Source organism: Boleophthalmus pectinirostris, unplaced genomic scaffold (assembly GCF_026225935.1).
Source record: "Boleophthalmus pectinirostris isolate CB_2022bp ecotype Guang Dong unplaced genomic scaffold, ASM2622593v1 HiC_scaffold_16, whole genome shotgun sequence".
Lineage (NCBI taxonomy): Eukaryota > Metazoa > Chordata > Actinopteri > Gobiiformes > Gobiidae > Boleophthalmus > Boleophthalmus pectinirostris.
This window is the reverse complement of record NW_026571095.1, coordinates 25,030,251-25,056,712: the sequence shown is the minus strand read 5'-3', so window position 1 is coordinate 25,056,712 and position 26,462 is coordinate 25,030,251. Positions and strand designations below refer to the sequence as shown.

Below are 26,462 nucleotides of genomic sequence, written 5' to 3'. Positions count from 1 at the left end.
CCTGTGCAAAGTTCATGTAGAATAAACAAATTTTAACTATTAAAACAAGGAAAGTTTCCTTTCTCTGAACAAACATCAAAACTGTAGCACTATCACAAAATCCTTTCATAAAATATAACAAAAAAGGCAATATATTGATACAGTAGCCCACGATAATGATACTATTACACTAAATTTATCTGAGTTTATCACAATATGTAGTTTTTTTTCTTCATATTCTACCACACCTCTAACTTATAGTAGTCTATGTAATCTTATACTTGTTCTGCTACAGCTCAAAATTGGATTAGAATCTGATTTTTGATACTTTTGACAAGCTTAAATGTGCATTGTGTAACTTTTCTGGAGAGGATTCACAACCTGTTGGTCTCCATGGAGATGTTAATGCTTTGGTTTAATTTGTCCACAGTATGGCATTAAACTAATCTGTCAAAAACATCAATTCTTACTGTGAGTGGGGTCGCCTCTCCACAAATTTCACCCGTAAATTGGCTTGCAAGTCTCCATGGAGATTCTAGCATTTTTTTGGCCATACTGTGGAACATTTTTGGCACAGCTCCATGGAGACAAACAGATGACAGACCCTCTCCTAGACAAGTTACACCACGCACCTTAAATCGCAACTGCAATTCTGATATTTTTTCTCAATCAACTATTTTCCCTACTGTTATTTACTGAAACATATTTGTGTTTATTTGACCAGCTCTTTAGCCTTTACTAACCCCATTGTACTATTAAAACCACAACAACAACAGCTCCACCTTTTACCCATAAGGTCAGCCTCACCACACAAAAGCTCCGGCTCTCCTCTCGGTCTGAGTCAGTATTTCAGTTCTCCGCAGACCGATCTCAGCTGCTGTGAAAGCTCATTGTTTTCCAATAGGAGCCCCCCGGCGAGCTGCAGCAGCCCAGATCTTAAATGACCACACAGACTATTGATCTTCATAAGGCACTGTTTTCATTGTTAAATAACCACCACAGGAAATCCGATAAAAGGTCCTGGCCTTTCAGCATCGCTTCACCCTTCAGCAGCGTCTGAGTGGATACCGGAGCAGAGGCTAACGGCTAACAGTTTAGTTTTCAATGGGAAATAAGCGGATTTGTAATAGAGGAAAAACTATTTGAAAAGAATGTGACTCAGATTAAAGGTCCTATGTTACACAAAATTGATTCTGGTGAGCTTCTAGGCATGTTTGAATGCTGTTACTTCCTCAAAAACATTCTCAGAGCTGTGTTTTGTTTCATTCACACATGAGTAAGCCTTTATTATTATAGTCTGTTTACATCTCCAAAGATCAATCTGTTTCACCTTGATTTCATGACGCGATAGTTTTCAAGGTAACAAGTCAACAGCTACTTTTCACCTATTGCTCAACAGAGATGGGCAAAATAGAGATTGGTAGAGAATGAAACCATGCACATTTAAGCTGAGTTCTTCTCTCAAACAGAAAAGACACTGTTCCACCTTGTGATGTCATGCTGTAACACAGGAAACTTTCCACTGTGTTTTTAAACTCCATACACCTTCACTAGAATCAATTGGATGATTTCACCCCTGGAACTGCCAATTTCTACTGAAGTAAATGTAAAAGAAGTGGAAGTACAAAGTAGTGGTCCATGAAATTAAGTCCATGAAGTCACTGGTTTTATAGCTCAAAAACGCCTAGAAAAACAGGTATTCTGACTGTGAGCGGGGTTGCCTCTCCACAGATCTGACCTGTAACTGTAACTTGGTCTGGTTTGGTGTCAGTGAAGATAGAAAGGTTTAGTACCACACTGTGAAATATTCCAGACAAAGCAATAACATCACCATGGAGACAAGCATTTGAAGGACCCTCCACCAGAGAACTTCGTGGAAACCGTCTGACCTCACAGCATTAGGATTCATTCACTCGACAGTAGGCGGGTACTTTTTTTATTTAACCAGTTGCTGCTATTTAGCCATGATGTATGTAATGCGCCGCTAACTGGTATATTAAGCTTTTCCCAAATCCCGTAGGAACAATGGCAATAACATCTTTTGCCTTGATAAAATTCACCAAACATTCTCTTTGTTTTGGCTTTAAATCCTCAATCTTGAATCTTTGCCAACACAGAATGTATTTGTCTACATCCATCTCGACAGCTTTGTTTACTGTTGTGCCGTACCGCAAAAGGGACCCAGTCATGGCTTTACAGCTCTTCCCTGATTGGCCGGTGCACAATCTACAGCTTTCAGGGTTTTTGCGAACTGTCTAGTGTATTCCGATTCCTGACCTAGTCGCTGTAGAGAAATGAAATTGAGTGGAGGCACTAGGCGGCGTACCATCTGATTTATAATTTGAATATGATGAACAAAATCTGGTATTTTCAAAGGATAGACACAAAAATGAGACAAAGCTGCATTATATCTGACAGAGCGATGCAAGAAACACAAATGTTCAAATCATTTAATATTGCCAACATAAAGCTTTTGTCACTCGTAGACTTACTCACAGTAGGAGTGACAAAAACATTTAATCAAGTAGTACTGTTACTTCAATAAAAATATTACTCAAGTAGGAGTAAAACTATGCAGCTAGAAAAGTACAATTTCTTTAAAATGTTACTCAAAGAAATGTGACTGAGCAAATGAGTACCACCTACTTCTGTCTGTTGCTACTCAAACATAATGAAAGCCAAAAGTAAAAAATAAAAACAAGCAAAATGATGAAAATTAATGTGTTTCAGTGACGAGGAATCACTCTCTCAGATGCACAGTACCTGCCAAAACCAGAGCCCTCAAGTGGGAAGTGTCAGACGTGTGATTGGTAAAAGTTGACAATTTATTTTCTCTGTTAATACAAACAGCGAAGTTGAGACAAGAAGAAATATCCCAGCTACTTGCATCTCCTAGCAATGATGTGTCTTTGGACAAGGCTCTTTACCTCTGCTGTTAAAGGATTTATATTACTCTGCTTTCTGTTTCTGTGTTATAATGTTTTCTATTTTATAATGTTGTTTCCTCATCATAAATATACCTGGAGTTGTGTTTTGTTTCATTCACATGTTTCACACACAAACTCTCCATATTTAGACTGTGTTCTTCTTTCAAAAGGAAAACACTCTTCTTACACCTTCACTACATTAATTTGGTGGAACAGCGCATTTTGAGCTTTGGAGATGTAGACAGAATAATAATAAAGAATTACTGAAACATGTGAATAAAACAAAACACAACTTCAGGTATGTTTTTGGTGAGGTAACAACATTATAACACGGCTTAAAGCTTACAGGAGTGACATTTGTGTAATACAGGAATATAAGTGTAGTACATCTCTTAAAAAGCAAAATACAGTATGTGTTTTCTATATTGTGCTTGTCTTAGAGAGGCTATTGCTTTAATTAGAATTTTCCACAATATGGCATTAAAATCTCTATGGAGTCAAGTAGGAGTCACCATCATTCCAAGATCCATGTCAGATCCGCTGAATGGTTTGAAATTTTAGTAATGTGACAATTCCTTTATAACTATGTCTATTTTGTTGCAGTTCCACATCACCTTTTGTGTTATTATGCCTTTTTTTTCAATTTTCTGTTGGCAATTGATACAAATTCTTATTTTTTTGTAATTATTTTATTCACACATTATTTCAGCTACGTATTTGTCCAAATAGAGCCTGCTGCCTTTATGGTAACCTATATAATTATTGCACAAAACAGAGTCCTGCACCGGGTCGTGGTACCAGAAGGGTACCGCAAATAATCGCTGAAACAGGCATGTTTTAACGTTCTGGAATTTCACAGGCGGCTAGTGTTTACACATGGGCGGATCAGGGGAATCAAATAAATGACGAACAGGAGAAAAATACCTGATGCTTGTCCAGCATGTCCTTTTCCCTGGAAACAAGCGCCATTTCCCGGTCTTTCCCTGGAACGACGGCAGACCAGGCTGAGAGAGACTTCTGTGTATTTATTACATAAAACCATCAGCGGATATGACTGGCTTGGTGGCTGCGCTCCTGGTTTAGTCCTGGGTTAGTTCTGGTTTAGTCCTGGTTTAGACTTGGTTTAGTCCTGGTTTAGTCCTGGTCCAGTCCTGATGTAGTCCTGGAAATTGTCTCGGCGGTTTGTCAGAATAATGGGCTGACCCTATTTTATCACGAGCATGGGTGGGTAGCAGGTAGAATGTTGACAGGTCTGGGCAGGTGCTGATTTAACTTTGATATAATCACGGGTTAACGGGCGGGTCTGTACTGCACTGGTGTGAGCAGGAGCGGGTCGCCAAAAATGGACCTGTGCAGGAATCTCGCAAAAAATCAAAGTAATAAATGGTAAATGGTCACCATTTATGTAGCATTTGCCACCTTCAAGACTCAAAGTGCTTTACAATAAGGAACACAATTGTAAAATAAGTGTCTTGCCCAAGGACACTGCGAAAGCATTCATCTGTGGGAGCTGGAATTGCACCTCCAACCTGTGGGTCAGTGGATCTGACTGCTCAACCAATGATGTTTATGTTGAGAGCGGGATTCGAACCACCAACATTCGTATCAATAAACAAACACCCCAACTGAACTAAATACCGTATGTATCCAGAATATAAAAATAAATCTTAACACATCATGACGAGAGCTTGTCAGATAAAAAAATACAGGGGATTTTGTGGATCACGTCCTTGTGAATATCGACTTTTTGCTTGAAAGTGCTTCCATATCTCTCCTCAGTTCGGGCTGGCTTCATTTCAAAATGGTGGGTGTACTCACTGGACTCAAGAAGCAGTCATATGAGCTTTTAATAAAAGATCTAGCTTTTAAACAGACTCTTTCTAGCCTATTTCTTTGTCTCTCTCAGTAACCCTTATTAGCCTTTTAATTTGCTCTTCTTTGAGTTAACTGTGCAGGCCTAGTGACCCACGCTGGCTTCCACTTGTTCTAACCTCTTAGCGCTTTATCTCATGTAGCTTGTAGAGTACAGCGCTGATAGCATATCACAGCCTCACAGGAAATAAAACTACAGATGAATATCTTAAACACAACTCTTGGGCGCTCATCTTTTCTGTGAAGCAGATAAAATGGTCAAATACAACTTTTCTGCTCGTGCTCAAGACATCGGAAAGACATTGGTCTTTCATGCTGTTTTTTTAAAGGGGTCATATGAAAAATTTACTTTTATGAGCTTTTAGTCATGTTTCCTCGTCAAAAACATGCCCGAGAGAGGTTTCAGATATCATCTATGCTTGTCTGAGGAATCTAGTGATCTCTCCCTGTTCAAACCCTCTTTACAGATAACAGTACGAGCCCGGCCAATGCTCAGTCCACAAACCTACGTCATAAATATTCAAAAGCAGTGTTACGTGCCACGAGGTCTACGGGGTGGAACGGTAACTTGAAAAAGATGTTAAAAAGAAACCGGGCATGGAACAAAAACTGGAAGCATGGCAAAGTGTCCAAAAGAAATATTTATTACAAAATAACACAAAAAGAACGACCTAATGACACTGCAGCGGAGGACCCACTGGTCGCTTTTATGGTGGTAGCTCTGGGCTTTTATACTCCCCACTGATCAGGTGGGCAGATCTGAAGAAGGTGGAGACAAGGCCAAACAAGACAAACTAGGACATCATCCGTCACAAGCAGGATACAAAAATAATACAAAACGATACATTACAACTTCACAAACCTGATATGATGTGCAGTAGTATGAGCGGGATGCACTCTAATTGTGCTGTGATAGGTGATATGAGTACGAAGAGCAAAGGGAGGGGGGATGCAAAGTGGGAAAAAGTAAGCCAAAACTTATACCTATATTTTATAACCTTAAATTAACAGACCTATATTATGCTGTTTTCAGATCTATGTTATAATGTTTCTTCATCACAAACATACCTGGACTTGTTTTGTTTCATTCCCACATGTTTAACGCACAAAGTCTGCATATTTAGTCCTTTTCTCAAACAGAAAACACTCTGTTCCACCTTGTGATTTCATGTGGTAACACAGGAAGTGCTCCACAATGTTTTTAAACTCCATACACCTTCACTAATAGAGTAGAATAGTAGAGTAGAGTTCACTAGTATCATTAGGATGATTTCAGCCCTGGAATTGCAAATTTCTACTGAACATATTAACCTGAAAACCATGACATCACAAGGTGCAACAGAGCATTTTGAGCTCTGGAGATGCACATCATCTAATAATGCAGGGTTACTCAAACATGTGTGAATGAAACAAAACACAACTCCACGTATGTTTTTTGATAAAGCAACAATACTCTAACATGTCTTAAACCCCACAAGAGTCAATTTTGCATGATATCGGAACTTTAATCTTTTTTCATTTTCAGCAAATATAGCATTTTCAAAAGCATAAAAGCCAAAACATCCATCTAAATATGTTCCGTCTTCACTCTGAATACCCCATAGAAGTACAAAACTCCCTCTTTAAATATAACACTCCATTCTTATCAGTATTCCTCCCAGCCCTCCTCTCTCCACAGCCTGACTTGGATGCGCAGCTCCGTTGGATTGATATCGATGAGACTCAAATAGCTGATAAGGCAGCGGTCTCCTCACCTTTAGATAATTTCTCGTGTGTCGTGTCAGTGATAGCAGATTATCGAGCGCTTTTACAGTGGATCTGAGTCTCATCACCACTTAACCTCATTGTTCAGGGAGCAGAGGTGAGAGGAATGTCAATTGGCTCAAACAAATCTTCCGCTGTCTCTCGCCATTTCCCTGTGCTGTGTTATGTCTGGAATGAGTTTTGATCTGAAGTTACCCCTGTGAATAAATAAAAACACATACGCAGTGTTTAGTTTTAAAGCTGTATTGTGTAACTTTTGCTAATGGAGGGTCGGTCAAATGCGTTTCTCCATGGAAGTGTTATTACGTCGTCTCAATCTTCACGGGGACCAAACCAGACCAAGTTACAGGTCAGATCTGTGGAGAGGCGACAGAGGCAACCCCAATCGCAGTCAGAATATCGTTTTTTTGAGGTATTTTTGAGCTATAAAAACACTGTAATTGAATAAATGTAAGGTAGAGCTGTTTATTGTCATACTGTCGAACATTCCAGGCAGAGAAATTACATCTCCATAGAAACAAGCAGGTGATGAAGGCTCCACCAGAAAAGTTACACAATGCATCTTTAAAGGGCCCGTATTACGCTGTTTGCTGTGTTTCTCTTTCCTCGTCAGAATCATACCTGGAGTTTTGTTTTGTTTCATGTTTAACACACAAACCCTGCATATCTAGACTGACTTCTTTTCTCAAGTCTCAAGTAAGTCTCAAGTCTTTGGCCTCAAGTCCAAGTCAAGCCCGAAGTCAAATACAGGCTAGTCCAAGTCTCGAGTCTATAGTCACTTGCCCGTGAGTCCAAGTCAAGTCCAAGTCGTCTGCTTTGAGCTTCATTTCAAGTTTAAACCAAAGTACCAAATATAGCTTTGATTTTTGTAATTTATATGAATTTTAAACTAAATTGTATTTAAAAAGTCATTGTATATTTATATAAGAGTTGTAGAAATGCTACTTTTTCCTTTTTAAATGTCTTGACGAGATCTTAGTGTGAATCATTACAGTCAGAATAGAAAGAAAGTTCTATGTAGTTCCCTCTGTTTTACTGTTTTGTGCTGTATATTACTGTAGTACATTTGAGGTATCATCTCACAGTACTTCAGTTACATCCGAAGCAACAAACACAGAAGTGGGAGTGACATGTTCCAGTTTGTTCCTGTAAAATTCAGCACCACACGTACTAACTGTAAAGAGAAAAGTCATTTCTAAGAACATATATATTTTTTAGGACAAGCATCAAGTCACAGGGCTCAAGTCCCAAGTCAATAACCTTCAAATTCAAGTCAAATCCCAAGTCTTAGTCTATTTTATCAAGTCAAGTCTCAAGTCCTAAAAATAGTACAAGTATAGTATAGTATAGTTGCAAGCCCCCACCTCTGTCATGTGGTAATTCAAAAAGTGCTCCACTGTGTTTTTAAGCCCCGTACAGCTTCACTAGAATTTTTTTAATAATTTGCATCTTGCCAGACCTTAAATAAAGAGTTATTGTTTTAGCCTCTTTGAAACTTTGGACATGTGTGAATGAAACAAAACACAACTCCAGGTATGTTTTTGAGGAGGTAACAATTTTAACATAGCCTAAAGCTCACAGGAGTCACTTTTGCTGTTTTAATGTTGGATATTTAAAAGTCATGACCACAACCTGTATGCTGACAAATTAGAATTTCTATTTGTCTCATATAATCCTGCTTCCAACTCGCTGGACTTTAGTTGTATTTTAAAATAGTAGGACTGCTTTCAGGATATTTTGGTTGCATGCGTGCCAGCAATATTTCCAATGTAAATCCACACGTGTTTTGACTTCTCCCAACACAATTCCTGGCACGCGCATACATAAACCAGCATTACTCTTTCCAGTCTCCCACAAACAAACACTACCACATCAAGAAGTCCTTTTCTCCCAGCTCCAACCGCTACACACAGAGCCTCATTGGATCGCACACAGCAGACCAACGGCCATGAAAAATGCATGTCCCTTTTGCGTGTTTCATAAGGATTCTCATCGGCATTCCGTACCCATCTCCGAGCGGCAACAACCACACAGGAATAGCAATTACTCCAGCGATTTGGGAGGAGATGCGGGGCTGGAGTGGCACCGAAATGGGAATAAGGGATGAGCGGCGGTTTTAATGAGAGAGGGTCAGTGGTTTTTGCAGTTCAAGGGTCAGAGATGTGAACGAAGAGGCTAAAATAAGCTTTGGTCAAAATGTGGTAAGTGTAGCGAGGCGTGTGAGTTGGAATCCTGATCAGAAAGCACTTAAAATGAATAAGTTTAAAGGAGTAAGTAGGTCAGGGGGGACTGGTCAGCATAGAGGCTTCCTAAAGGACCCGTGTTACGCAAAATTTACTCTTGTGAGCTTTAGGCCGTGTTATAATGTTGTTACCTCCTCAAAAGCATACCTGGAGTTCTGTTTTGCTTCATTCACACATGTTTGAGTAACCTTTTATTATTAGTCTGACAACACCTCCAAAGCTCAAAATGCTCTGTTCGGTAACACTTTATAATAACTACACTTTACTTAGCCTTAATAAAGCATGAACAAAGACTTAATTAATAATGAACAAAAATTTAATTAATAATGATTCACGCTTAGTAACTACTTAATAGAGCATAATTAGTCTTCACTTTAGAAAAGCTCTCAAAAAGACTTAACTAACAGATAACAGATGCCTGAATTATCATTGCATTGTATTATTAGTAAATCATTCTCTCATAGCTTACTAATGATTAATAAATGCTCAAATGGTTAGTTCATGAGTAATTAAGTATGAAATAATTATTTACAGCACAGGTAAATTAAGTGCAAGTGCTAATTAAGGTAGTAATTATGTAGTTACTAAGCGTGAATCATTATAAATTAAGCCTTTGTTCATTATTAATTAAGCCTTTGTTCATGCTTTATTAAGGCTAAATAAGGTGTAGTTATTATAAAGTGTTACCCTCTGTTCAACTTTGTGATGTCATGCAGTGGTAGTTTTCAAGTTTTCAACAGCTACCAGCCAGATTATAGGCCATTCTGTGTAGAGGAAAAGTTGTTTTTGAGTCATAAATCATGTGCATTTGAAAGAAATACAAAATTTAAGTGTAATATCGTACTATGGAACATCCCAGGTTAGGCAAAAAATCTCCATGGAGACAGACAGATTACGCACGGTGCACCAAATGACATGAGACATAATTATTGTTTTGTAGGTGCTGCAAGGAAGAAAGGGTTATGTCACTGAAAGTTGTCTCTTTTAATGTTGGCCTGGCAGCTCACCAGAAAAACAATCCATTTATTTATTTATTTTGAATCAAATATGCTCATAGATATTTTTTGCACTGTAGTGAATAAGGGAGACAGGAACAACAAAAGTATATTCTTACAATGCAAAAATGCCTAAAATAAACCATTGTTCTCAGGTCTCTGTCTCAAACAAAACCACTAACACTATGAATTACTTTGATAACATATTGCTGTAGTACTTATACTGAATGCAGGTTCAGCAAAACACTTTTAGTGGAACTAAGCACTAAAATAATTGTTTCACTACACTGTGTTTATGGTGTTTAATCTACAGTTCACAATAATTTTCTAAAGTTCACAACTTAAGTACAAACTAGGTAAATGTGCAGCTTTGTGGTCAAAAAATGAAATTAGTTTGTGTTGCTTTCAGTGGGCTTTGCAATTTCAAGTAGTTGGTGACATCGCAAAAGACTGCCCTGATAACAGCCATGTGTTTCAGATGACAAACAGGGGGTGGAGTTTGAAGTGTCACTGTTCCTCCCCTTCAAACTTTTTTTAGTCCTCCAGGTAGTCCTCTATTTGTACTGTGGATGTGCGTGGAGTTTAAGTAAGAACTATTAACATTGAATTGAACATTGAACATTCTCCTTGTGTGCTCCTCTGTTTTAGGAGAACCCCTACATGTGCAATAACGAATGCGACGCCTTGACCGAGGAGCTGGCCCATCCCCCGGAGCTCATGTTTGACTTCGAGGGCCGCAACCCCACCACCTTCTGGCAGTCCACCTCCTGGAAGAAGTACCCCAAACCCCTGCAGGTCAACATCACCCTCTCCTGGAACAAGACCATAGAACTCACCGACGATATAGTCCTGACCTTTGAGTCCGGACGCCCCGAGCAGATGGTGTTGGAGAAGTCCCTGGATTATGGGCGCACCTGGACCCCCTATCAGTTCTACGCCACCGACTGCCTGGACGCCTTCACGATGGAGCCCAAAACTGTGAAGGATCTAACACAGCGCACCCTGCTGGACATCATCTGCACTGAGGACTATTCCAGAGGTTACGTTTGGAAGAATGATAAAACGGTTCGATTTGAGATAAAGGATCGGTTTGCGTTGTTCGCTGGGCCCAGGCTTCACAATATGGCGTCGCTTTATGGGCAGCTGGATACCACCAAGAACCTGAGGGACTTCTTCACCATCACAGACCTGCGGGTGAGGCTGCTCAAGCCCGCCACCGGAGCCACCATGGTGGATGAGAACAACCTGTCCAGATACTTCTACGCCATCTCCGACATCAAAGTGCAGGGCAGGTAAGGAGATACATTACTGTTCGTAATGGGTTTATAATGGGGTAAGAGAAGAAGCGGTAAATATAGTTAACGTCTTAATGACTCACTGTGTAGTTTTTCTGGTGGAAGACTGCCACCTGCTTTTCTGCATACAGGTCTTACTGTTACAGTCTTACAGTTGTTATTGCAACCAAACAATGGAAGTAAACAGGTGGTGGAACGTCCACCAAACAAAGTGATATAGTGCATTGTTAAGACAATAGTCAATGCTAAAAAATGTGCATGTGATTGACAAACTTGACTGTACTCACATTTAGAATCCACAATACTGCAAATATCTTAAATAAAATGATTTTGTAGCAATTTTAAACAAAACTTTAAGTGACTTATGATAGAGACTGCAGATAATGTTTGCAAATGAAATGGTGACTATGCGATGTAGTTTATATTTGACACATACATGCATTCAACTTACTTAGATTCTTATGTCTTTGATGTGCTCCCGAGCCAATTTTGTCAGCCATTGGACAAGCTCTATCTCCACACAAACATACCTCTGCCATCAAATCAAAGTTGAGAGGGCTCCCTTTACATCCTAAACTCAGTTTGTGTAACAGGGCTTCTGTAACAGCTTGCACCGCTGCAGCCAACAATATTTCCTTGGCTGAGTCATCTGAGCGTGCTATGATTTTGAGGAAATGGAAACATTGTCATTTCATGACGCATGACAATTGCCCTCATGATGGCCATAAAGCCTCTACAGCTGGTCTCCGCAAGGGCCCTGTGCTGCGCTGCATTGGTTTATATGAGGATAACTAGGCTGGTAATGGCCCATCCGCAGGGCCCTGGGTGAATTCAAACTGTTCCACTCTAATTAGAATGCAGCCGACGTTAGACCAAGATTAGAACCATTAGCACATTGGCTAATTGGTAGGAGACTAATCTTGTAATTAAGAGCATTTGCAACTGATTAAATGGCAATCATGAGGGACGCATCAGTGAAACATGGAGGCATGCATTAGCAGGCTGCGCTTCCAAATTTAGCCCTGCCCTGTTTAATGCTAGTGCCATTTATCTGGGCTGTCACAACAATATTTACATGTGTTTTCAAAGTTAGAAAACGCTTCAATGGCTCCTCTACATCTCTTCATAACCAGCTGATATTGGTGCATATTTCTATGATAGATTCCGTGATAGATTGATCTACAATGTGTTTTTCCACCTCACAATATTCCCAGCTCTGTTAGACACCAGTTACACAGCCATGGCACAGTCCTGTACTCTAAACAGGAATTGATGAGCTCTAAATTGCGAGCGCCTCGTATCCAGCACCGAATAGCATCTCCTACAGATATCTTATTTTGCCTTTCATTAGGAAGAAGTAGCAAAAGACTGGATGGGGGAACGCAAGCTATTCTGCCCAATTTTCTCCCCTGCCCCTGGGCATCGAATTCAATTTTCCACCAAAAGTTTGCGAGAGAAAGAAAAGAAAATAAACATACAATTTCTGACCAGAGGTGGATCAGTAACTCAGGTGGTGCTGGCAGGGTGGGAGAGAGTGATTAGAGCTCCTGTCTCCTCCGCTGCTTCTGGCTACAGGCAAATGTGAAAATGAAAGTCTTATCGCACAATGGCCACCCTGTATGTGTATGCCTGACAATGGTCCACAAACACTGATAAAGTCGTGCTGTGGTGAATGAGGAGCCAGAGCCAGGGGAGGAAGGGAGGGAGAGGTCAGAGTCTAGCCTGGAATGACACCAAAAGAAAATGGAAACATGCCATGGAAACAGACAGGTTTAATTGGTTTATACGGTAGACAGGAATATCCCACATGCTAATTATTACAAAAAACGTGAATAGCTTTAGAATGAATGAAAACCTGGATGAGAAAAGAAAAGAAAGTGTTACATTTTCATGAAAAAAAGTAATACAATTTAATGAAAAAAATATAAAAGAATGTACTGTGATTTAATGTTGAAAATGACAGCAGGAGAAAATGGAAATATGCCATGAAAACAGACAGGTTTAATAGCTTTATTGCTTTATTGCTTTACACATGAATATCCCTCATGCAAATGAATACTGAAACTGGATATTCAGTTGAACAAGTAATAATATTGAGAACCTTTCCTGAATAGCTTTAGATCTTGAGCTGCATCAGAACAAGTATAAGAGCACATACACTAGTATACACCAGAGGTGGGACCAAGTTGTTGTTTTGCAAGTTTTAAGTAAGTCTCAAGTCTTTGACCTCAAGTCCCAAGTCAAAGACAGGAAAGTCCAAGTCGAGCTTCGAGTCTCTGGCCCACGAGTCCAAGTCATGTCCAAGGCGTCTGCTTTGAGCTTCAAGTCAATTCAAGTCTTTAAACCAAAGAACCAAATATTTCATAGATATTTGCAATTTATATATTTTTTAAACTAAATAGTACTTCAAGTCATGGCATATTTATATATGAATATTTAAATATCACTTGTAGAAATGCAAGTTTTTCCTTTTTAAATGCTTTGACAAGAGTGCAAATATTTATGGTGAAAATGGAAAGAATTAAGATGTAAGAGTGCTTAATAACAGTTAATTTGTCAGCTAGTCCAAGCATCAGTTTTTTCAAGTCACAGGGCTCAAGTCTGAGTCAATTCCCAAGTCACTGACCTTCAAGTCCAAGTCAAGTCCCAAGTCTTCATCTATTTTATCATGTCAAGTCTCAAGTCCTAAAAATAGTGACTCAAGTCTCACTTGAGTCCAAGTCATGACTTTCAAGTCCCAACCTGTGGTATACGCCTATGGACCTCTATATAACCTGGACTACTGTAGGATACACATATATAAGACCACATGGTACTATAAATATTAAGTACTATGATTTACTGAAAGAAATATACAATAAAGTACTATGATTTGATGTTGAAAATGACACCAGGAGAAAATGGAAATATGCTATGAAAAGATTTAAGGAGTTTATGCAGTTGACAGGAATATCCCACTTGTTAATTAATACTAAAACTGGATACTCAGTTGAACAAGTATTAATGTTGAGAAACTTTCCTGAATAGCTTTAGAGCAGGGGTCAGCAAACTAAGGCTTACGGGCCGACTCACAGCCCCTCTGCCCCTCACCACTTAAACTGGCCCTATGAGGCAATCCTCAAAAGCTGTCATTTTGTTAAATTACTTTTTGGCAAATAATAACACATCTGCATCTTGTATTTTGATGATTTTTATGACGTATTTGCATTTGCCGTCAAATTTGCTGCAGACTTTTCATCACCTGACAAGCTTGAGATCAAACAATGACAGTCGACACATGCGCAGAGTTCTGTGCAGTTAAAGACAGCAAAATGGCTCATGTTAAAGTACAAAAAGTTGACACAGTGCACCGAGTTTTCACACAACAGTGGACAACCGATTATGTTGTTATTCAGTGTAAGGACCATGCAGTTTGTCTGATATGTAAAGAAAGTGTGGAGGTTTTCAAAGAATATACTCTCCATCGTCAGGGTCAAACACATCACAATCAGGAGCAATAATGTGGCCCCCAGAGAAAAAAGTTTGGTGACCCCTACTTTAGAGTGATGTTGAGCTGCATGCGGCCATGGACCACTATAGAACCTACCTGGATGGCTGAAGGATTTCACAGATATAAATAATATCGTAATATAAAAGAAAGTACTATTTCATAAATGCTTATTTATTTAAAAGTGCACTGTGGAACTGTATTATCTGAGCTTCAGCTTTATCTGCATAACTGCATGCTGAGGAGAGATGCCACACACAAATTTTGAAGTCTTCGTATTTCTAAAAATATTCTGTACTGTCAACAGGTTTTTCCAGTAAGCTGAGCACCCCCAAGGCTCCAAAATATATCAGGAATGTTTAGGTTTTCCGCTCCGTAAAAGAAAATGTTTAAGATTAGTGCCACTGTCCATACCCCACAGAAGCTTTAAATAAGAGAAGGTTGCTGTGTTCAGGGTCCTTCCACGTCAGCAAGTGAAGAACCCATTGTACTCAAAGCAGAGTGCAGAGTATCATTTTGGATCATTTCATCACATCTCCACACCCTCGGGGAAACTCAAGGTGAACCGAAGGAGATACAACATAAGGGTCCACCACCTGCTTGTCTCCATAGAGCTGTTACTGCTTTGCCTTGATTATTTCACAGTATGGAAATAATCTTGGTGGCCACAATGGCGACAAGCTAATGGTCAGATCTATGGTGAAGCAAGCCTGCACATGGTCAGAATACATTTTAAAATATTTTTCAGCTATAAAACACCTGTAATTGAACAAATGCAAGGGAGATATGTTTAATTAGCCAGGCTGGTGCCACCGAGTTACTCCGCTCAATTTCATTTCTCTCCAGCGACTAGGTCAGGAATCGGAATACACTAGACGGTTCGCAAGAACCCCCGAAGTGCAAGTTCGGGCACCAGCCAATCAGAGAAGAGCCATACATTCTGTGTTGGCAACGGTTCCTGAGATCGAGGATTTAAAGCTGGAACAAAGAGAATGTTTGGCGAATTTTATCAAGGGGAAAGACGTTATTGCCTTTCTTCCTTCAGGATTTGGGAAAAGCTTAATACACCAGTTAGCCCCATTAGTGGTGCATTACATATGTCACGACCAAATAGCAGTGATTGGTTAAATGAAAAAAAGTACCCGCCTACCGTTGAGCAAACGAATTGTAATGCTGCGAGGTCCCATGGTTTCTACGAAGTGAAACCGGCTGATGAATCAGGCTAATGTTTAATGGTCTTCAGTGTAACATTCCAGGCAAAAGAAATAAAATGGAAATCTTCATGGAGACAATCAAGTAATGGACCTGCCACTGTAGAAGTTACATAGTACTGAAAATCACATTCTATTCTCTAAATAAAGATTGAAGCTTTTATTTAGTTTGTTGTACCAGAATCGCCATTGAGTATCAAGACATGTATCATGACAACTCTAGTGGATACACCTAAAAGCAAAGACTTCTCAGGTGGCAAATAGTTGTGGAGGTTACATAATAGCGCCATTATAATTATTAACCAACCTTTATAATAACACAGCGCAGGTTTTCTTTCATTCATTACAAGGCTCTCCATCTGATTGAATGAGACTTGCACAATTTGTACGTACGTGGTGTTCTGCAAAAGGCTTATTATTCTAAGATCTGCGAGAGGAAATAGTGAAGAAGAAATCCCACATTTCCTCGCCCGGAGCAGTTCAGAGCAGCAGGTGTCAACCAATAAAAAGAGGTTTGGCTATGAAATGAATCTGGGACACTTTCAGATGCCACACACGACGCTCGAGCAGAATCCTTCTTTAATAACACTACAAGAAAAGTTTAGAAATGCTTTTGTAAGAGCTGTAATCATAATCATTTCTCTGCAATGACTTTGAATGAAAGAAAGGAAGGCTTTGTCAGGGTATTATTTTTGTGTTTTGGTAGTTTTTAAAATGGGGATAGGAAATTGGTCTGGATATCTGTAGTTTATAGAACGGAAATACAACATTGAACTGCGTTGTTTTGGGTGATCATTATGACTACTATTATTTAAAATGAAACTAAAAACTAAGGGGTATATTTATTAAGCATTTGCACACACATTAAACGCATTGGACATGGTAAAAAGTGGACACAGTGAGATTAGCGTCTCTTATCTGCGGATGCTGCTCAGAGTTTGCTCCTGGGACCAAATGAATCTGCTAAACGGGGCGTTTTGGCCAAAATGCACAAAATAGGAGAGAATGCAGATAAACTAATAGTGCACAAGTCCACACTTACTAATTCAAGTTAAAAATGCTTAATAACGACCCTGTTTTAAAGGCTGTTGCGGCGTAATAAAACTGTTCACACTTTGACCCTGTACCTCTGCATTTTCAGCAGCTCTATGTATATATGTAGGGTTTAGCCTGAGTTTCTAAACAAACTCTTTGTTCTTGGATTTGGCTCTGGATGAGGATCCTCTGCATTTAGACATATATCTACAATGAACACAGTGTAAAGATGATGATTAAAAAAAATAGCAATTTGCAGCTAGTTTTACTTCAGTGATTGAAGAATAAGTCTTCATGTTCTGCAGACCTATGCGTGTGTGCCCAGAGCAGAAACAGCAGTGCTTTTTCTTTTTTTTTTTTGTTCAGACCCTAACATAGAAAGGGGGCATGTAAGTCATTGTCCAGAATAATTCTCATTCCCACAAGACGCAAGACCTTTTTCATTTTTGGATACCATTTGTAGGACTTTTGACCATTTAAAGGTGTTCTATGGAGCAACAGTGAATCAGTAGTTAGAACAGTGGTCCCCTAATCTGAATCTGAAGTTTAATTATTATTATTATTATTACTCCACATAGAGATGTGGTTGTGCCAAACAACATTCAACATATAGAATCAATTTATTCAGTTACAGATTATAAAAAAGTATAAACAATGCCGGTCAAAAGTTTTAGATCACCCTAATATTTCCAGTTATTTATTGCAATTGAAGTCGTCCAAGTCCAATGAAGAGCTTGAAATGGTAAAAAGGTAAAAACTGAACAAACGTTTAAAAAGAGATAGAAGATAACAAAACACAAGTCCAAGCTCTGCCAAAACTACCTCAGGAAAAAAGAACAAGATGGTAAACTTGAAAACATGGAGAGTCCAGACTAAAGCCCCATCGAGCTGGTTTTGGATGATCTGCACAGAAGAGTGAAAGCCAAGCAACCTGCAAGTGCCACACATTTATGGGAACTTCTGCAACAGACTTGGGAAGAACTTTCTGAACAATGTTTGATTTCTATTGTAAAAAGAATGAGCCATGAGTGTGTTCAGCTGTTATATCTGCTAAAGGAGACTACAGTAAAGAATTAAAAGTTTAGAATTCATTTTGGTCAACAATAAACAGTAAAAAAATGGAAAAAGTGTGGTGTCCTAAAACTTTTGACTGGCACTGTATATAAAACATAACCATACATTCATTTAATTCCATACTGTGTAAAATTCCAAACAAACCAATAACATTTCCATGCAGAGAAGCAGGTGGCAGACCCTCCAGAAATCCCGTCTCTAATTGCCATTGCAACAACCCATTTTAAATCCTCTGAAACATGCAGAGCAAACACTTCAACTTCACCAACAGAATGGAATAACAGAGCACTTTTTTATACTTTTTCCGCAGCGTGCCTATATGTGACACCATCGATTGCTAATGTTATTCCACATCAACGAAAAACAAAAAACCTTGAACCGTGCAGGGCGGGCCTCCTCTCATCGCTCCCTCAGTATCGATCAGGTGTCGGGGCGTTAATTAAGACATGACCGCTGGCTTCTCGTTAGGGGCTGGAGCGGAGGGGGCCTGGGAATCACAGCAGATAATCCATACGCTCTGCTAATGTGCGATTTCTCCCACAGACACTGTCATTTCGCATTTTTCACACTCTGCCCTCTCCTTGTTTCTCAATCCGTCTCGTGTCAACAGAAGTATTTATGAACTTGACCGACGTGACCTTACAGCAGCTATAGAATTGTGCATAGAAACATTCAGAGGTAAGCTGTAGATGAGATGAGCTGGATGTACAGAATGACAACAAGCATTTAACATTTGTGTTTGTTAATTCAATAAATGTTGTTAGTTAAGAGTTAAGTTAAAAGGTGGGCTATGTAGCTTTTTGATTGGGGGTCCGTCACCTGCTTTTTTCCCCATGGATGTGTAATTTCTCTGCCTGGAATGTTTCACAGTATGACATTAAACAGCTCTACCTTATGTTTATTAAATTACAGGTGGTAAAATAACTCTAAAAACATTCTGACTGTGAGCGGGGTCTCCTCTCCACAAATCTGACCTGTAACTTGGTCTAGTTTGGTCTTCATGAAGATAGAAAGGTTTAATATCATACTAAGTAATAACTGATAACATCTCCAAAAAGAAGAGCATTTGACGGAGCCTCCACTACAAAAGTTAGACAGTGCAGCTTTAAAAGTAGAAATCTTGGGATATCTTCTTAAAATTGATTTTAACATTATATAAAACAAGAAAAGAAAAAATCTATGACCCCAAACCTCTTTCTCTACAAACTTTGAAACCAAATGTCTTTTTGATTTATATGGTTGAGTTGAGTTCAGTTTTGTCATTTATTTCACTATAAATGACAAAACATGACACTGAATTGAGTTAGTTGCCAAAATATTTTTAAAAGTAGTTGTCCTAGATTTTCTTTTATTTATTTTTTTTACTCATTTGACAAAACTATAGCTCTAATAAGAGCAAGAGAGTAACTGTCTGAACATGATACTTGGTTTAGTAATGGAAAAGAAGAAACATTAAAGAAGCATACAGTGCTTGTGTCTGCTATATAGTTATAATCTATGACACCAGCGGATCATTGTGTTATAATTTGGACATTTAAAATTGCAATATTGATGTATAATGACTTAATAAAGCCATTGCAACAACCCATTTTAAATCCTCTGAAACATGCACAGCAAATAGTTCAAGTTCACGAACAGAATGCAGCCCCCAGTGGGAGCCGACTTCGCTGTAAACGTCATCAAACAAAGAGAAGCACATTTGTTTACCCCTTCTATGTATAGCTGCACATCACACACACATTAGCTAGTAAAGGATTTTATTTCATTGGCACCAAAATGGCTATGCGGTGTTGCCAAATCCTACCAATCCTCCCAAAACTAGAGAATGAATAAAGTACAGAGAAATGGACATGTACCAGTGGAGGTGAAAAAGAGGGTAGATCGAAGCAATGATGTCTTGAATACAGAAGAATAAAGATTACTCAAACATGCATCACTATAAATACAACTTCAAGAGTCGATTTTACATAATAGGTCTGTTTTAACTAATGTTTTTTTCAAAGAATAGACCACAAAAAATGGAAATAGTCACATTTCTCAACTAAAGCTAACTAAAATCTTCAGTAGTCAGTCAGAAAATTACTTCAAGAAGTACAATATTATAAAACAAAATGAACATTGTCATTGTTTGTTCTTTATTGAGAAAGCACTTGTTATGATCAAATATAACTAGTACATTTGATTTTGATCCATACTTCTATCCTCCACTGATAACTGCAGTTGTGTCCATGGATTTAGAAAACCACCGGGGATTATATGTTTGCCTACTAAGTGTAGTGATTACATTTGCTAACATGGCTAACAGCATATTGTGATTACTACAAATGAATGGGATTTCCTAGTTGTTCATAGTTGAATCTTATGTATTCGCCAGAAAAACACTCATCACTTCCAAAATTTGCTCTTTACAAAACCCTTCCATCTGTGAAGACCAGAATCTGTGACGTTGAAAGCACAGTTTATCACTATATTCAAGAATGGCATAATTAGCACTGTGAGTCATGAGAAAAGTGCACACCAAAGACTGTTTAAAGCTTTGAACAATGCAGCCAATAACACAATACAATGTGACTCAAAAAGTGACGTTTAATGAATGAATGATGAGCTAATTATTAAGAACCCAAATGAGAAAAGTTAGTCCTGTGTTACACACTGTTATGATTGCCCCTTGGTTTGTTTTTTTTAGGTGTTTTGTTACATAAACACTACTTGCTTGTCTCCGTGGAGATGTAATTGCTTTGTCTGGAATGTTCCACAGTATGGCATTCAACATAAAACATATCTTTTTGGAGACAAGCAGCCGTTGATGCCCAGTTTTGTCAGCAAGGCAAATTCTCGTGATTTTTGTGTGTTCACAAACTGTTCAGAATCCATCTCGTTCAGCTCTAACTGAAGCGTTCACTTGTAATAGGTCGAAAGCACTGTGGTTTGGGCGAAAAACCAGCACAGAACGAACCAAAACACACACGGTATGCCCGCTGATGTACTTGGGCCTATTTTAATGGAAATATGGACTATTTCATCTGTGCCACATGTGCAGAGGGAAGCACTTTGTGCATTTGTGGACTGGGAAGATGTCTGTGCCTTTCTCTCAAATGGATGTAACAAAAGTTTGATTATTTGGCTTGTTCTGCTGGTGTGATGCTTCGACTAATCAGCATGAAGCATTTGTCTGAACGTTCTGGTTATTGATTTTGAACATTTTCAGCGAGAGTTACCCTGGTGTGTAGAGCTCAGATCAGAGGGTTATCCATCCAGCCAGCCCAAGCCCAGTCAGATGTGTGGAGTACTCAGTTACATTTACTCAGTACTTTTACTTGAGTCACTTTTTAGCAACTTTAGTAACTTATCATATAATGTTTTCCATAGCATCCATAAAGTTAGCCAAAATTGAACACATGAAGTCACAGAAGTGTTCACATTAACAAGTGCAAGCACACTGCATTAGCACATTTACTTATTTCCAAATGGACAAATGAACAAAATCACAGTCAAAACAGTGAGTGGGTGTTTCCTGGAGCTCTTTAGACCAGTGTATTTATATAGAAGGCCCACACGTGTTATATCAGATATCACCAGCAGCACTCATATTCAGATTGCTTTTATACAATACATCACTGATATTGGACTCATATAGCTTTAAACTTAAAAAGGTAGTACATGTTTTATGTTTAAGACAAAGGGTGGCATGTTTTGTGTTTTTAGTTATATTGTCCACTTTCTGTTGGTAACTGGTTATCTATGCAATTAAAATGTTAAAATTGTTGTTTTTATCCATTATGAAACATGGTATTAAATCATTTCAGTGTATGTAAGCTTTTTAGAATATTAAGAAATCAGTAGCTCAGTTGTGTTTGTCTATTGATTCAAAGGTTGGTGTTTCAAATCCAGCTCTAGACATAAACATTGGCAGTTGAAGGTGCTATTCCAGCTCCCACAGATGAACACTGGCATTTAGGGATGTAACAAGCTCCATTTCAGTGTAGACTACAAAAACAAAAAAATAGGTCTAAGCACTTTTAAGTCTTGGTTCTTTGGATTAAGTCTTGTCAAGGTATTTTAAGAGAAAAAAGAAACATATTAACAGTTTTAGCTGTTTAGCCTCCATAAAATATCACAATAAATATCAAACCGTGAGATGTATATCGTGAAAATATCATACAAGAGATCTGGATATCGTTACATCCCAAATTGTGAGCCTCCCCAACATATTGTGAGCTTTTCCACGATATTGCAATAAATATCATACTGTGAGGTTCATACCGTGACGATATCGTATTGTATTGTTGAGACTTGGATATCGTTACACCCCTACTGACATTGTCTCCTTGGGCAAGACACCCAGAGTCTGAGTGTGTGTGTAAATGGGTGAGTGGTTCCTTGATGTAAAGTGCTTTGAATGCCTTGAAGGTGGAAAAGCATTGTATAAAAATGTAACCATTTACCAAGATTATTACAAGTCTTCTATGTTTGAACTGTATGATACATTTTCATTAATACTTGTGAACAAAACATGTCATTGTCTGCTGAAACTGCAAAAATAGTCTTGTATTCCTCATTGCATTTGCATATTTCTTGTATAGTAGTTTTGTAGAGCAGCACAGACTAAAATAATGATACTGGTGTGTACACGATCTCAGCACAAAGCTCCTTATTCTTGTCCTTATTTTTGAACTTTAAACAAATAGTTGCATCCTCTCTTCTTCCTCTTCATCTTCAGTGTTTTGTCCTTGAGACACAGACTGAATTTCTGAGGAAAGCTCACTCTGGGAAAAATGTGTGATAATTATAAATGGGGATATTGCTAACTGCTAATTGTTTTCAACAGTTTTATGCAGTTGAGACAATCTCCATAAAGCATGATGATCCCAGAAAACCCTTTACAATATTAATCACCTCTAACCACAAAAATAAGCAGCTATAAATAACTTCACCCATTATCGTGTCAATACAAGGTGCACACAATAAATATTTAAACCAACAATTAATGTACAATTCCAGCTCGTGGTGCCTAAAATGAGACTTAAAACCACTTTTATTCTCTGGCTTTTAACACCTTGTGAGTTGTGTGGTCCTCTATTGTCTTTTATTTTGTATTTTTAGTACTGCCTTATTTATTCATTTTTGTTATTTTATCTATTTTATCTATTGTTTACTTTTTTTCGGAGCATAATTTAGCTGACTTTTTAGAGTTAAATGTATTGCATTGCTTTGTGAAGCACTTTGGAAACTATCTTGTTTATAAAAAAGTGTGTTACAAATAAAGTTAGACTGGATTGGATTATTTTGCATTATCCCTAATTTAGTGACCGTGCAAGACCATAACAATAGCAAGTATCCCTTATCTAATCTACTTACTATAATAGCATGTTATTCATCCATTAGTTTACTTAAAGGTACAGTATCTAAGTTTCTGCACGATACCATGGAAACAGAAAGTTAAAACCATATATCGGAACATTCTGCACAATTAATTATAACCAAATAAACAACATTTGCATGAAAAAAAAAACTGGGGGAGGCCTCTTCCAGGACAAACAAGAGTCAGGTTTGTGGAGATGCAAGCCCACTCAAAATAACAACAGATGTTTTTTTCAAAGTTTTAATCAGTTTTTAAGTCAAAAGAGACATACTGTAAAAAGGGACAATTTACCGGTTTGGTGTATTGCAGCAGAAGTGTAACTTGTGTAACTTTTCTGGTGGAAGGTCCGTCACATGATTTTCTCCATGGAGATGTTACTGTTTTTCATAATATGGTGTTACATCTTTTTATCTTCATGGAGCTCAAATCAGACCAAGTTACAGGTCAGATCTAAGGAGAGGGATCCCCACTCACAGTCAGAAGACCTGTTTTTATTTATTTTTGAGCTAGAAAACCACTGTGGAACATTCCAGGCAGATCAATGACATATCCAAAGAAACAAGCAGGTGACAAACACCTGGACAAAACGTTACATAATTCATTTTTTGGGGAAAATTGATTTTATAAAATCAGAGACCAGGAAGCAACATTTCATCTTGAAAGGCAAGTTATAGTAATAACAACAGAAAAGAGAACAAACTGTTCCATCCATCCATTTTCTTCCACTTATCCGAGTCACCGACTCAACAGTCTAAGCAGGGACTCCCAGACTTCCTTCACCCCATACACGTCCTCCAGCTCCTCCGGGGGGACCCTGAGGCATTCCCAGGCCAAGCGAGAGACATAGTCCCTCCAGTGTGACCTGGGTCTTCCCCGGGGCCTTCCGGCGGGACATGCCCGGAACATCTCCCAAGGGAGGCACCCAGGTGTTACAACAGGCTGTTAATGTAATACATTACCAAGCCCTCAGTCTCACTCCAAATCACTAAATCCATTGAATTCTTCATCCTCAGTGTCACTTCTGAGCAACTCTGCGACCTCCAGAGGTAAACAGAGCACCTCTTCCTCTTCTGTGTAGCTGTCATCAGACTCAGCATCAGATCCAGTTAGAATTATTTTGCCCAATTCCGACAGGATTTTTCAGTTGTCACTGGAGTCACTTAAGTTTAAAATTTAAGACATGACATGATACAGACAGGACAGCAGCCCTTTTTGCAGGAGACATATGCAGTACAGCATTAAGTGACAGTGGCACAGAAGTAATAGGAGTAGCAGATACTGGCACACAAGCCTAGTCAGTGTGAAAATTTTAATATATAAGTTACACCAGAGTATAAGTTGCAGGACCACCCAAGCTATGAAAAAAGTGCCACTCATAGTCCAAAAATATGGTATATGTCAGTCTAACCAGTGAATTTTCCAAACATTACTAAATATTGCTTCTCTGATCAGCTTAAGTCAATGAAACCACATATACATACATACATATTGCACAATCCCAGAACTAAATGGGCTTGTGCCAAAACCACATGTTTACAAGCAACAGAATGTCCCGTCATTAGAGCATTCTTTCAGCTACATTGACTTTTGGAAAGGGTCTATAGTGACAAACCCACGACAAATGTACCTGGCTAATTGCTCCGTCTGCTCCTGTGTCCACCAATATTTGTTCTTCATGCACGAGGACTTTAGTGTGTGTGTGTGAGTGTGTGTGTGTCTGTGTGTGACGCTCAGCCCAGGGACGAATCCAAGGACACCACATAATACAGAAGACAGCCTGAACGCCATGTACAGAGACATCACTGTGGTCCGTCACTGTCCATTGAACTGAAATGACAGCAATTAGTATGGAATGGTATTGTCCCATTTGTTCATGTTTTAGAGAGTCACAGCGTTCAGAGCAGGAGTGCTTATAGTCAATAGAAACGTACATAATCTGTACAAATGTGCATTCTTAAATCCACTGTTATTTTTGTCTCTGAGGTACTCTCAACATGATAGTATTTCCAAGGTCTTTCTCGTACAAAACCTCGTCTATAGTCTCAAGTACAAAGCTCTGATAGAATTATGCTCAACCCATTTTCCCATCGGAACTATATACAGTCTGTGATGGTAGTGCGTAGCTCATAAAACCACCATGTTTCACTCTAAAGGGGAGTTCTTCAAAGTTAATTGACATGACATTACCACATTGTACAGGAGATGGACCCCTGAGGAGATCTAAGGCCAGTTTTAGGAGTCTCATAGGGAGATTATACTATAATTAAGGACTACAATTATAACATATGACATTTAGATATCCTTTGTATTGTAGGAATTCTGTGCAATAAAATGTATTGTAATGAATGTTTTGGTTTTTTTTTTTAAACGTTGGCCATAGCTTTAATTTTCTTGTGTTTCAGTTTCCGCTTATAGGTGTTACTTTGTGGACTTTTAACCTTTCAAAATTAGAATGTTTCGTTTGGAGTGCGATGGCAGAAGTCCCAATTTTGTATCATAACTAGTCTATCTGATTGTGTTTTGTTTATTTAAAGCTGCACTATGTAACTTTTCGGTTGATGGTCTATGGATATTCCATTGCTCTGTCTGGAATATTCCACAGTATGACATTAAACAGCTCTACCTTAAATTTATTCAATTACAAGAGGTTTTACAGCTCAAAAATACCTAGAAAAACATGTGTTATGACTAAGCGGGGTTGCCTCTCCACAGATTTGACTTGTAACTTGATCTGGTTTGGTCTTAGTGAAGATAGAAAGGTTTAATTCCATATTATTAAACATTCTATAGACAAAGCAATAACAGCTATATGGAGAAAAGCTGCACAATGCACCTTTAAGTAGTGTTCACGCAATCATAAAATTTCAAACTTGTTTCAGTACCAAGGAATAGACTCAATACTCAATGCCAATTCTGCTGCCATGGTAATAATACTAAAAAAAACACACAATTTAGACAGCAGAATGTGATTTCCAACTATTTTAAATCGTAGTACTTTCTTTTATATTCCCATGTGACCTTATATCTGTGTAATCCTCAGTGGTCCATGGGCATGTACTAGTCTATGTGCTCTTCTACTAGTTCTGATACAGCTCAAGATCATTCTAAAACTATTCAGGAAAGGTTAATTTCTTTGAATGTGAATTAAGTATCAATACCTGCTCAAATCAGTATCTAGTTTTGAAACTAGTTTTATTAATATATCAGATTGGATTTTC

At 38.5% G+C, this 26,462-nt stretch overlaps 1 protein-coding gene across 1 annotated transcript in view; it reads left to right on the top strand.

Annotated features, from left to right (window-relative positions):
* LOC110164125 (netrin-G1-like) overlaps nt 1–26,462 on the top strand; it is a 131,094-nt gene that overhangs the window by 41,069 nt on the left and 63,563 nt on the right. Inside the window, exon 2 of the mRNA XM_020929148.2 lies at nt 10,429–11,072. Within this exon, the coding sequence (XP_020784807.1) occupies nt 10,429–11,072 (644 nt within the window). The remainder of the gene's footprint in view (nt 1–10,428; nt 11,073–26,462) is intronic.